At 35.7% G+C, this 13,691-nt stretch overlaps 2 protein-coding genes across 4 annotated transcripts in view; both read right to left on the bottom strand.

Annotated features, from left to right (window-relative positions):
* Positions 1 to 4,583, bottom strand: part of LOC140766796 (endoribonuclease Dicer homolog 4-like) — a 71,861-nt gene extending 67,278 nt beyond the window's left edge. For 2 of the 3 annotated variants that reach the window (XM_073106446.1, XM_073106447.1), the window contains exons 1-3: positions 4,497 to 4,583; positions 4,187 to 4,364; positions 2,999 to 3,109 (exon numbers count right to left, since the gene is read on the bottom strand). In XM_073106446.1, coding sequence (XP_072962547.1) covers positions 2,999 to 3,109; positions 4,187 to 4,364; positions 4,497 to 4,555 — 348 coding nt within the window. In that variant the 5' untranslated portion in view covers positions 4,556 to 4,583. Of the gene's footprint in view, positions 1 to 2,998; positions 3,110 to 4,186; positions 4,365 to 4,496 lie in introns of those variants that run through there. The other variant, XM_073106448.1, reaches the window with a different exon arrangement.
* Positions 4,584 to 10,170: 5,587 nt separating this feature from the next.
* Positions 10,171 to 13,276, bottom strand: LOC140767230 (probable receptor-like protein kinase At1g80640). The gene is made up of 10 exons (XM_073107069.1): positions 12,989 to 13,276; positions 12,439 to 12,606; positions 12,099 to 12,346; positions 11,883 to 12,015; positions 11,708 to 11,771; positions 11,503 to 11,599; positions 11,296 to 11,398; positions 11,048 to 11,166; positions 10,841 to 10,930; positions 10,171 to 10,756 (listed from the first exon to the last, which is right to left on the bottom strand). The coding sequence occupies exons 1-10, from the start codon at positions 13,176 to 13,178 to the stop codon at positions 10,592 to 10,594; spliced, it is 1,377 nt and encodes a 458-aa protein (XP_072963170.1). The 5' UTR covers positions 13,179 to 13,276; the 3' UTR covers positions 10,171 to 10,591.
* Between the last annotated feature and the right edge of the window lie 415 nt (positions 13,277 to 13,691).

Genomic DNA, 13,691 nt, shown 5'->3' with positions numbered 1-13,691 from the left:
CTTATGTCCGATGTGTAACCAAAAGTTAGCACATCACTACTTTGGTCCGTTTCGGGTGTTAGAACGTATTGGTCCAGTTGCATATCGTTTGGAGCTGTCGGAGGGGTCGAGAGTGCATCCTGTCTTCCATGTTTCATTGCTGAGGGAGCGGATTGGTGATCATGAGGTCGTTGGATCAGTTCTACCGGAGCCATTAGAGGAGATAGAGATCGTAGAGCCAGTTCGTGTACTTGCTAGGCGACGACGACGACATGGTACCAGATTAGAAATGGAGATTCTAGTCGAATGGCTTGGCAAGCCATCCGATGAGGCGACATGAGAGTTAGAGACTGATATCTTAGAACGTTTCCCCGACTTTACACCTTGAGGGCAAGATGGGGGAAGCGTGGTGGGCTGATACACTTTGTTAGAATCTTTTATTATTGCATTAGTTGTTTATTTTCAATAAAATAAAATTCTTGTAGGTCGCGTTTGAACACAGGAAAGGTCGCGTTCAAACGCCCTTGCGAACGTGTACATCAGGTTCGCAAATACAGAGAACGTGTAATGCGCGTTCAAATGCGATCGGGCGAGTTCAAACGCCTGCAACGCGTTCACACATACAGAGAACGTCTTTTATGTATTCGAACGCGATCGGCGGGAATCCTCTAGAATTAGAGTTACTTATTATTATTAGGACTTGTTGGCTAGCATCTATAAATATGTGGATGGCAGCCAAATTCATTATCCTATTAGAATATTGATTTCTTGCATCTTTATCATCTTTCTACCCTAATCTCCCTCCTCCCTCTTCACCAACCTACCACCTCTACCGTTGGCAAGGTTTCTCCTAACTTCTAATCTCCCTCGACTGTCGATTCCTCCCTTTTCTTTGGGATCTCGACCACTTCTTCCCATTCATCTATATCTTTTAACCACATCCACCATCCACCTTCATCTCCATAATCCTCCATAACCCTAACATCCACTCCACCCGTCACCACCACCATCACCCGCATTATTTCGTGTTTTCGTCCCAGCTGCAATTCAAATCTGTAAAGGGCGTAAATACGAAAATTGTAAGTCAGGGAGTTACGGATCTAATCCAATTGTTTTCGTAATATTCTGACTATAGGAGAAAATATGACGAATATTTTCCCACGGTTGCGCAGACTGATTCATGTAATAAATCTAGATCTTAAACAAATCATTCCGTAGCCTATCTTTAGTACAAGAACCCATTAGAGAAAGGAGAAGATCAAACTTATGTTGAGCAAACATAGTAAGAAAGCATATGAGATGATGAGAACACTTACTTTGGCAGAGTACCTTGCACTAAATAGAGATGAATAGAGAAAAACAACTCATATAGCCAACCCAAATAGTTGAGACTAAGAATCAGAATTTTATTCTAAGAATGTATTGAAAATCGAAAAAGGCGGCCGCCATGGCGGCTGGCCCGCCAATCCGCCTAGAACTCATGCAAGGCGGTCTGAAGCCTTGGCCCTAACCCCTTTTCGATTGTCCTCTCCAACTCAATAAAGCTGGCTGGTGGTTTGACCTATCAACCCGTCTTATCAATTAGGATGACAAAAACCGGTCATATTATCTACTTAAAACAACTAACACATTATATATAAAAACTCTCATCTCTCTTTTGTTGCTCGCTCCCCTCTCTCTCTCTCTCGCTGCTCTCCTCTCTTGCAAACAGTAAAACTCTAAATCCGTAACCCCTTTTCGATTGTCCTCTCCGACTCTCCCTTCCACGGCTGGCAACAGCAAGCGACGAGACAACTAAGGCAACAGCAACGAAGCGAACAACGATCTGCGGCAGAGGTATGGTGTCCAATGTCCACTATCCTCTTTCCCTCTCTCTTTCTCTCACTCAGTCACTTTCTCATGATCTCACTCTCTTTCACTCTCTCTCCCTCTCTCTCTCACTCCGTCTCTCACAGTCTCTCCCTCTCACTCTCTCACTCTCTCAATCTCTCACATAGTTTGAAGGGTTTTTTATTTTCAAATTTCAATTCTGTCTTAATCAGCTAATCTATTAGTTCTTAATTGAAGTAAATCAGTTACCTGCTAATCTGTTGAATTATTCTAATCTATTAATCACTTAGTCTATTAATTTGTTAATCAACAACCAATTAATTTGTCAAATGTTGATTGCTAATCTATTATTCTTCCGATTATTAATTATTTTACTTAATATTCTCTATTTCTGTTGAATGTTTTTTTTAAGAAAAATGTGGTATTGTTAAATGTTAATCACTTAATTTGTTTATTAATAATGAGTTAACTTTTAGTGTTAATTTTTTGTTGAATTAGCTTAAAAGTGAGTTGATTAACTAGAGGAAGTAATCAATATATAATGTATATTATGTATTATATAAGTTTATTGTTTTTTTTCTTTATATTAAAAATGCTAGACCGCCTTGTCACCCGCCTTCCACCTAGGCGCTAGGCGGTGGGGTGACCGCTCGCCACCCCTAACCGCCTTTCAAAACATTGTTACTTATTGATTCTGCTCTATTTGAGTAGTTTCTATTCAACTACCTTAATCAAAAATTTATTTCAAAGTTTTTCTCTAGCACCATGCATAAACATCCTTAAATACAACTCACTAAACTATTGTGAGTACTTGCACATTGTTTTTTGTGAATTAGTACATAATTTCAGTTGTTTGAATATATCTTGGTATCTTGCCTTCACTTGTATCCTCGATAATAACTTAAGAGCCCTTCTTTCAAGACTCAATCGTAATTAAAACCATCATAAGACTTGTCCTCATGATTGGAATATTAGGAGCCAGATTTGGTCACCATGTAACTATATAAGACCTAAGCAATGATAATACCAAGGTACTCAAGATCATAGGTCTATAGAGAAAACTAGCTAAACATGAGTGCATGCGGACTATGAATAAATGCAGTAAAAAAAAAATTGTATCAAACATCTGCTAATTGCCTAATCAAATTGAATAGAAACTAGTAATGGACACTGAAAAATGTAACAGTACCTCAGATTGTTCAATTTCCTTCTTCCATTTGTAATGATCGTTCAAATTCTTCCTTGCCCCATAGTAACACCGAACTTTGAAATCAGTGGAGTTCTCAATTACCATGGCTTGCTACAAAAATATAGAAGGTTATTTTTCTACTAAAATCTAAAAAACTTTACTAAAGCTCCATTGAGTTGAATGATATCTCATTTCTCCTATAACTAAACTATAACAGTTTCATATGTGGAAACTTTAAGGATATAAAACCTACAAGTTGATCATTTAGTCGTGCTAGATACGGGAGACAAAAGAAAAAGAAAAGAAAAGGACGAAGTAAACTAACTTATTGAACAAGTACTAATGAAGAATAGGTAAAAGGTATTAGAATAGCTAGCGAATTAACTTGATGTCAAAGCAGAGATTCTTAGTCTGAATCCTGCTAATCTTATCCATCATTTAAAATATAAAACTTCTACTTATTTAAATTAACTCTACTTCTTGAGCTCATTAAAATTTCTCCGGAGTGTTAGAATATAAAATATAAAATCACTGTCATCTAACGGCTTAAGTTTTTAGAGTAGCTATGAATTATCTGAAGATAGGTTTCTATTTTCTAAGATTAGCATATTCATAAGTCCATGTGAGAAAAAAAAATGACAACATGAGCATTGTCATCTACATTGTGGAGGGATAGGTACTTCACAATTGATAATAATTAAACAACTTGCCTATGCAAAAGTCATCTAGGACAGAAGGTGAGCAGAAAAAAGGCATCATAAAACAATATCAACTAGGCAAGTGTTTATGTCAATAAAACGATTATGAGTTGTCCTGGAAAAAAATGTACAATTAGATTATAGACGAAGGTATGGTGGACTATAAAAATCTACATCATCCGATATAGATAAGTATATAATTTCAAGTCCTTCTAATGGACACAATTCTACTCCATCTTTCAAGTTCTTCTAAGGACCAAAACTAACGACAGTCCAAAAACCGAAGGATTCAAAAATGGGCTTTCCTGCATCTATTAGAAGAAAATATTTCAAGAAATCGAATGATTCAAAATTGGGCTTTTCTGCTTATATCAGAAGAAAAGATTTCAAGAACTCGAAAATTTGGCTTCAAACAACAAAAGTGATACCCACATCACCACAACCATAAAAAGCTGCAAGAATCCAACTAAGGATGTGTGGAAGCGCATACCTGCCGAACGAGGGGAATGGTCGGAGCAAGGAAGACGCAAACTTTCTCACTCGGCTTCCTTATGAGATGGCCGAGCTCGTACATGAGCAGCACCGCTATATGCGTCTTTCCACACCCGGTTCCCAGATAAACGATTATGTTCCCCTCCACCGCCTTCTTGCACAGCTCCAATTGATACCTGAAACCCCACCGATTTCAAGAAGATTCCAGGGGGGGGGAAGAAAAATAAAAAAAAAACCCTCCAACAAAAATTCGACATAAACTCCCATAAAAAGAGAGCAGAGGAGGCGATCAGAGTGGAAACCATTACTTTCTCGCGATCGTTCTCGGATCTTTCGATAGGATTGGAGATTTCGTGCTCTCCTCCATGGTGGCGAGAGCGGAGGTTATCAGACTACTGAAGTGAGGGAAAGGTATTTTATTAATACTACAAGGGCCAAATTTAGAATAGTAAAACTATAAGGTGTAAACCAAAAAAAACACACTTAAGTACTTCGAATTAAAGTAGGGTGTGAAATAAAAAAAATCCTTAAATGATAAATTATTGAATCAAAGTTTCTAATTCGAATTCGAGCTTCATTCTTAATCTTTTCTAACTATTTCTACCGAGCAATACGTTAAAGTTTTTGAAGTTTAATAGGATTCTGGTACAATTCCTGGACTTTTGAGGGTTTATGTAGAAAAACTAACAAACAAGTACATAAAGTGTCCGTGCGCAAAAGAGAGCATGCCTTCATGCTTAAGTAAGCATATTCTTCTCCCAAGATTTATGATATTTTAAATTCGATCCCTGTTCTTTTTGCATTTCCAAACTAATCCCTCATTTTTAAATTATTAATAAGAATTATATTTGCACGAAAAACACTTCATTTTTGCAAGTCGGGCTTGTTTAGCAAGGTTTTATCTTTTTCCTTTTCGTTCTAATTTGTCATCAATGCATGCTACTTTGAGTGTATTATTAAATATCAATCAAATATTATTAGAATAGTAAAAAATATTATTATACTATCTTCCTCGTATTCTACCTTTCAAAATTCTCATATTTATTTATATGCCCCTCATAATTTGATATTTATATATATATACTTTTCAAAATCTCTATTTTTTCACAGACACCCTTAAAGTTCACTAATATTTAAAATTTTAAACAATTTAGGTATAAAATATTTAGTTTTGATAGATGTAAATATTAACTTTAGATAGGCATACATATAAATAAGCGATTTTCAAAGGGTGTACATGCAAAAAAAAGCCCCTCTAAAATTGGAAAAGATTTTCTTTCTTAAATATAGAGTTGAAGTATAAGTTTTCCCAACTAATATAAATACCTTACAGGTGACTATGAAATTAATTTAACATATCAATTCTATTCGAATAATATATTTGTTGATATCATTAATGATAGTGATCATAGTATATAATATCTCGCTATTATTATATAGAACTAAATAATTATTTAGGCAAAAAGTATCTTCGCTCCGAAAAGCAATAATCGGACCCACGTAATCAAAGAAATACATTTTATGTAAGGGTGATGTTTAGAAAATTCATATTTCATTGCTTTATATGATAATTGAACAAATTTTGAATAGAAAATCTAACCGTTGCAATTTGGTTTGAATTGAGGAGATAAAGTTACAACGGTTAGTCAGCTGAGAACGTAAAAAAAGTTAATTACCCTTGTGATAAATATTTGAAATCTGTAGATGGAGGGGTAGTTTGGTCATTTTGCTATTTATTAACGTCACGGAGCATTGCTAATTTTGAATGATAAATCTAACCGTTACAATTTTGTTTGAATTGAGGAGATAAATGCTTAAGTTTTAAAGTACAAGATGATAAACTAAAATCAAATTAAACAACAAGAGATTAAATTATAATTTGTTCCCAAAAACATAGGCTTTCTTTCCTATGGGCCTCCATCCCATAGGGTCAGGTGCTGAGCCAAGCCCATAACTCTCTTTCTCTCATTTGATACAATATTGCAATAAAGAGTAGCATTATGAGAGTAAGAGAAATCCAAGAGTAGATATAAAATATTTTCCTTTTTCCACTGACTGAATATTGAAGGAATGCCTTCTTTACATTTGAAATGAAATATCACATTGTTATTTCTTTTCAAAAAAGGAAAAGGAAAAAAATGAAAAAAAAGAAGAAAAAACACATTGTTTATCTATCATAGCTAGGTTTTTCTGTTAGCCCGTTTTCCATCCCTATTTTTTGAATATTTATTTTGCTACGGTGTCGTTGAGCTACATATTTTATTATCTATTGTATAATCTAAACTTGTATCCAAAGATACAAATTAGGACAAGTACAAGAGTGTCAATTTTTTAATTCATCTAATGCCATTTCCGTTGGGAGATGACAAGATTTATAATATTTGCAGCATCAACATATTGCGATTCTTGATCATGATACAAATTGGACATGACTAACTCGTATCGAACTGAATTATTTTTTATTTTTATTTTGGATAAATATGAGAAAACTTCTGGTTGGTGTATTCGAACACCTACACAGCGTTTACACATACAAAGCATTATTTTTTGTCATTCGAATACAGTTGAAGAGCGTTCGAATACCCGTCAATTAAGTTGTTTTGTATTAGAGTTTGTTTATAATTTTTGAATAATTGGCTAGTCTCAAGATATAGAATAGCAACCACTTTAGGATTATTTATCATTGAAGCTATTGTTTTGCATCTAGGTTTAAGCCAATCTCTCTCTCCTTCCTACCCCTCGGTATCCACCCTAAGCTTTCTTCCACAATCGAGAATTAACCAACCATACTTGGAAGCTCCCTTCTCCTCCCTCATTTTATTCAAGATACTATTCCACCCACCACAACCATCCTCTTCCATAACTCTAGCCCTAACTACGTCACCAACTTCCATCATCCACATCAATCCTATTATCCCTTGATCTTTAATAATTATTTTTTTCATATCTTTTGATCTATCTACCCGATTGATAAAATTTTAGTTTCATTGAATTTCTAACTTCTAGAAGAACAATATATCTGAATCCCAGATTATTCAACTATTCGATCAATCCCTACTATTTTTGAAAGTTTTATGTTTAATTATGTCCAAAATAGCAACTCTGATGGAAAATCATCTTCTAAGAGTGGGATTGCAAAACAGTACATTATTTTGTGATCATTTCACTGGCATAAAAACTATAAAAACACCCACATTAATTGCAGCAAAGAGCTTACTCATATGAGGTTGAGCCAAAAAAAAAAAGAGCACAGTGGGAGCTGGTCCCCCCTTCAGATAGCATTTCTTGTCCTCTACCACAACAAAAGGGCAAAGCTACAGTTCATTAATATGCCAACACATTTTGCCCCCCCTACTTCTGCTACTGTGTACTTGGACACAACTAAATGTTTTGAACTACTAGCTGAGGAAAAGGAACTCAAAATGCACATGCTCACATGAACATAGTTCACTAACCTAATAATAAATGATTGTACTATATGGTTATATGTCTATTAAGAGGGTCAAATGAGTCTCTCTATTATGTTTTGAGCTCTGTGTTTAACAACTATTACAAGTTGACATCTCACCAACCTGGTATCTTTTTCTAAGGCAAAAAGTAATATTGCTTAGATTATATTATAATTTACTAAACTTAAGCACTTAATTCTCCTGATCTAGTTATCTAGACTATGTTGCAATCATTACTCAACAGTTAATGGGAGTGTGAAAAAGACTAGATTATCTCCCCAAAAATATAATATGATTTAATGATAGCAGAGATAGTTTGACCATTTGAAGTATATGGATTTAAGTTGATATTGGGCCAAATAATAGGGGTGTAAAACACAATTTGCCTGATTGTTTGCCATATGTTGTTCTATAAGAAGGAAAATTATTAGGGCATTTAAGCTAACTGCATTAAAGTTATATGGTTGAGATTAATAACAAGTTGAAATTTAGACCATCAAGTAAGTTCCAACAAGCCCTATATACTGTTGCTATAGTTCTCACCAAACTATATCAGACTTTATGACAATTTGAAGAATTCAACTTCTTTTCACAGTCTAATAGGCTTCACATGTTATTGCCTATCAACATCTTTATTTCCATTTCTTGCTCCATTTTTAAGAAGAATAGTCATCAAATAAATTTACCAATGCTTGCTTATCTGAATGTCTAAGATACTTACGCTGACAGTCATATCTGTTCTGCAATTGTTAGTACTTCAGTTTATTAATCTACACAAAAACTAGAATGGTGACATCTATACATCACAACAAGCTCTCAATTGCAAGTCTCAGGAGTCATGACTGATTAGTCTATATAAAACTATCTGCAGCTGAACATGTCACAACATATCTGCTTCAGCTGTTAATACATTTTATGCGACGGCTTAACAGAAGTCAGCCATTGCATAAATTAGCAAAAGACCTATCTCAATTGTAAAAGCTTGTGCATCTGTCATCCAATGATTCAATGCTAGATCTAATCAATCTTAGTCTAGCTGACAGTTTCTGTCAAAACCACCAAAATTGACCTTCAGACTGATCTTAGAGCATGCATGCATTTTTCATGCTCAATGATTATTTGAAGTTTTACTATTGCCTATTGGTGTCACCAGAAATATTGAGACTATGTCAGCAAGATCCAATGAAACAAGAAGCTCACAGTTCAGTGCATATCCAACAAGTACCTATCTAATGAAATAAGAATTCATCCATACATAACCTACAGAATCATTTATCACTTTATACGACGAACGAGCCTACTTAAAACTTTTAGAACTAGAGAAATTCTAGATATGAAGCGACCAAAGAAGGAAAATTGCATATGATGATTGTCTTCAACATCAATAATCCTTCAAATTTGCATTAGTCATATGCATTGGAGATCAAACATGTAAAGGCACACCAAAACTAGAATTTAAGAGAATCCACACATCCAATCTTACTTCTTGAAACCTATATAAGTATTCTGAAATTAAGAGATAAAAGTAAAGCATACAATTCCCTTGTCTCTTTTGGACCACCCATCTACTCAAGTACAAACATATTCCAGAAGAAGAACAGTACAATGATAGGACTCAGCACCATGCTATATCATGTGGCTTAGGAAAGTAAGACCTTTGTGACCCTTGCAGTTGGTGGTGGTCATTAACATAAATCATGCTCAGAACCTGGACCAAATGACTGATTCTTTCTTATTTGTCGCATTAGTATTTGTAAAACTTCTAGTTTAAAACTATCATACTAAATTTTCTAGATGAGTGAAGTGATCAGGCTTTCAGACTAGGTCAATGATAGAACAAGAGATTAACTATATATCACAGGTATGCCAACAGCTATGCCTCTATAATGCTTGACAACCTAAAGGCATAGAAATTGAGCAATGAATTAATCAAAAGATGGGTCAGAATATGGCCAATTCACATCATTATCTTCTAATCCTACAAAAATCTACACAGTGAATATTCCAGATATTGGACAAGTTGCCAATCAAAAGATCCCAAAATAGAAATGCAGTGTTACTGAGATTGAAACAAAAGTACAAAACTTAATAAACACAGAAAGACAAAAATTCTTATAGGTTTGAAATAGTATGTTTTATATGGATAAGAAACAAAAAAGCTTCTAAAATATATGAACTTTGTTTAGAAGTTCTATGCAACATCTGAAAGGAACAGACCCACATGACTTAGCTAATCACAAATTGGGTCTTATGAAAGACAATTTTACCAATTTCACATCCCATCACCATATTGAAAACTTCTATTTGTTTAAACTGGAAAATCTTCTCGTTAAATGGGTTCCAGGAACCATGATGTTATCAAAATTAACAAGCTCAGGACTACATGATATCTTCAAAGTAATATGGCAAAGGGCATGACATTTCTTGAAGTGGAAAACGAGTTGGTGATGCCTTAAGGTACAAATAGTTTCTAATTCTAATGAAAGGATTTAAACAAAACAAATATATGATGAATCAAAGAAGTACAAACTCATCTGGCACAGACTAAAATGCTCAGTGTATCACTATAACTTCATTAATATACATTCAGATGCTGCAAGGTGGGACTTATTTTCCTTCCTCTGTATCACCAAGAATAATAACCAGAAGTCTAGTTTCTACAATATTATCAAGTCAGAATGTTCAAGAAGGCCAAACTATACAACAAATTTCTCGACAAGGGAACATAAAAAATAACACTGAATTTATAACACCAAGTGGGGTGGGGGTGGTTGGGGCGCCTTTTCCTCTGAAGTAGACCAACATTTGAGCTTCTCCAGTTTGATCATTGAAATATTATGCACAAGAAAATGGGGCAGATACATCATATGGCAAATCAAATCAGGTGGTTAACAACGAAGACCAGAATATCACTTGTAAGCATTCATCAACTCATGATCAACTGACTTGTTTGTTCATTGAGCAGAAAGTTTTTGATGTGCCCGAGGTGATGAATCTACAACTCTAAGTGTTCCTCCAAGCTCCACAGGCACCAGAGGAACAAGAGAGTGAAGGACATCAGTTATCAATGGTCTATAACTCGGTTCTGGCTGGATACATAGGACGGCTACCGCTGCAACCTGGACAAATTTACATATCGATCTGGTTAGCAAGGAAAAAGTTGATGTTCAAGTCAAGAAAGAAGATTAGATCCAGGGGAGTACTTGATATAAGTGTTTGAGATCCATCTTATCTCTTATTACGGGGTCAACTATGTTTGGGACCTTTGATCTGTCAGTCAGCTGAGGCATGGCCTGCATACAATAATCATTTTCTTGGATATATCAAAACATCTTATTGAAGAGGATCTAATAGATTCTGTGATCCCAATTTATACTTTTGCAGACAGTATAGGTCAAAGAATTGCATACCCATGTCACGATAGATTGGCATTGAGATGGTGTCATCTTTTCAACTGGCTTCCTTCCCATTAGAAGCTCAAGAAGAACTACTCCAAAAGCATAAACATCACTCTTCTCGGTCAATTTACCTGAAAATTAAGTCGTCATCATCTATTTTAACTAATATGTGTCATCTTCAAATTAACAGACAGGATTCCTTTAAGGATGATTTAAACAGAAAGGAATAGATGGAAAAAAGACAGAAGAGAGAGGAATACCGTCTAACAGGTACTCCGGAGCTACATAACCCAGTGTGCCCGAAAGTTTTACACTTCCTTTATTTAAATTACCACCAGTTACAGCAATACCGAAATCTGAAATCTGTACCCGAAAGCAAAATAATACAATAAGGGTACATCTAATCATTTTCTTTCTGAAAATAAGAGTGCAAACATATAGACTCAATTATGAGAAGTTTAATTTACCTTGGCATTAAACTCTGAGTCCAGAAGTATATTGGATGACTTTATATCTCTATGAATCACAGGTGGGTTGCAGTGTTCGTGAAGATATTCTAGTCCTCTGTTTGGCATTAAATTAAGAACTTGTTACTAGAAAATAAGCAATCATGGTAACTATTCAGAACTGACACAATACTGGAAGGGGGGAAAGCAATATCTAGATGTGGACCTTGCAATATCAAGTGCAATTTTCATGCGAATGTGCCAACTCAAAGCTGTCCCATGGGATGGCCCTACAAAATAATTAAAAAGAGAAAAAGAAATCAAGTCCAAGCTTCTCCTGTCTCCAAACCAATCTAGACAATCCAAAAGCGATAATTTTAGAAGGATGAGAAGAATGATACCATGCAATTGTGTTTCCAGGGACCCATTCTGCATTAGCTCATAGACAAGCAGCCTTTTCTCTTCATGAACACAATAACCCAAAAGTGGAACTATATTTGGATGCCGAATTCTTCCAAGCAAATCCAGCTCATTCTGCTCACAAAGAAATTCAAATTAGAAGGCTGTGACCAAACTGAACAAGTTGAGCAAACAAGATCCCCATCTATATGTTTTACCTCAAACTTTCTTTCACAGCCCAGGACACCTCCATTCAATTTCTTTATAGCTACAAGCACTCCCCCCTCGAGCGAAGCTTTATATACACAACTAAATCCTCCTTCACCCAAGATATTACTGTCACTAAATTTGGTCGTCGCGGTATCCAACAATGAATAATCAATCATCTCCAGGAATCCTTTCTTCCCCATCTTTAATGAATTGAATTTTTTCAACATTGGAGTTAATGTAAGACCTTTAGCAGCATCTACAGCATACAGTCAAAGCAATAAACAAGATGCCCTATAGCAAGCACAATTGCAAAACAATAAATGTAATTGTGAGACACAAGCAGCAAACCTGAGCTTTGGATGTCCTCAGATTTGCAAGTTTGACGAGATTTTCGCCAAATGATCCAGGCGAACAGTGTCGATAAAATGATCGTAACTACAGCAGCGGAAGCCAAGGCGATTGCGATAGTCAATTCTTTGTGGAAATGACGATGTCTTTCCACTATGATCTGCATCACTGCATTCAGAACAACACATTAAAGATGTGGATCCAATCATACACATTGCTCCAAGGATAAAGGGCATCAAACACTAATTTAACTTCTTAAAAATTAAATCTTTGACCAAGAAATAAGCAACTGTAAAGATCCAAAGCAGAAATTTTCTTGTGGGTAGCACAATAAACCAACAATCATTGAATACTAACACTGCAAATAAGCAGATTAAAAAAAGAAGAAACTTTTTCCGTCTAATCTTGAAGATAAACATAAAGTCAAACACGAGGCGAGAAACAAAGAGATTTGACAATGTGGTGGCGTGGAAACTAAAACCCAGAAAGCAAACGAAGTAAAAGATCACAAAAACCACTGATCTCTTAATTGCAACTCCTCACTTCCTACCTACAGGGGGTGACGCCACGGACGGAGAAGATAAAGAAACGTTCTTGGCCTGGGGAGAGGAGAGCGGGGCATGGACGGGAGCGAGTTCTCTGGCATTGGTGGGAACTGGGAAGAGGAAGGAGCACAAGACCCAAAGAGCGAGAGGAGCAACAAGTGGGAGGGAGGGAGATGGGCTCATGGCCTCCTCCATTAAAAAGGACGAACAGCAACAGCAACGAGTATATCGAAATCTAGAGATGGAACTATGGAACAGAAGACCAAAGTGGGCAGGGGGGATCCAAATGATACCATGGAAAGAGAAAGAGAAAAAGAAAAAGAAAAGAAAAAAAAAGACAGTTTTGAATGTGCTTTTTTTTGTGGTGATTTTTTATTTTAGCCCCTTGTCTGTCCTGGGATACGGAGATATAATATTTTTGGGGGTGTTTTTCGTAAAAAAAATAAAGGGAAAATGGGGTAGATAATGACAGATGCACGGAAAACAGGAGAGCACTTTCCATCACTGTGAAGAGGATAATGACAAGTATGCGGGCAGTAACCAAAAAGATGAGACACGGAGGCAGGTAGATATTGACTAAAATACCCTTTCTCACAGTTATTCGAAAAATTAAAGAGATTTTTATAAATTACGCCCTATATTTTATATATTTTATGATTCACACTTATTTTATGAGAATTTTATAACCGGAACACTCATTTTCTTTTA

This window comes from Typha angustifolia, chromosome 9 (genome assembly GCF_048772165.1).
Source record: "Typha angustifolia cultivar Huaian chromosome 9, ASM4877216v1, whole genome shotgun sequence".
Lineage (NCBI taxonomy): Eukaryota > Viridiplantae > Streptophyta > Magnoliopsida > Poales > Typhaceae > Typha > Typha angustifolia.
The sequence above is the reverse complement of the archived record's forward strand: the minus strand, read 5'-3'. Positions and strand labels throughout refer to the sequence as shown.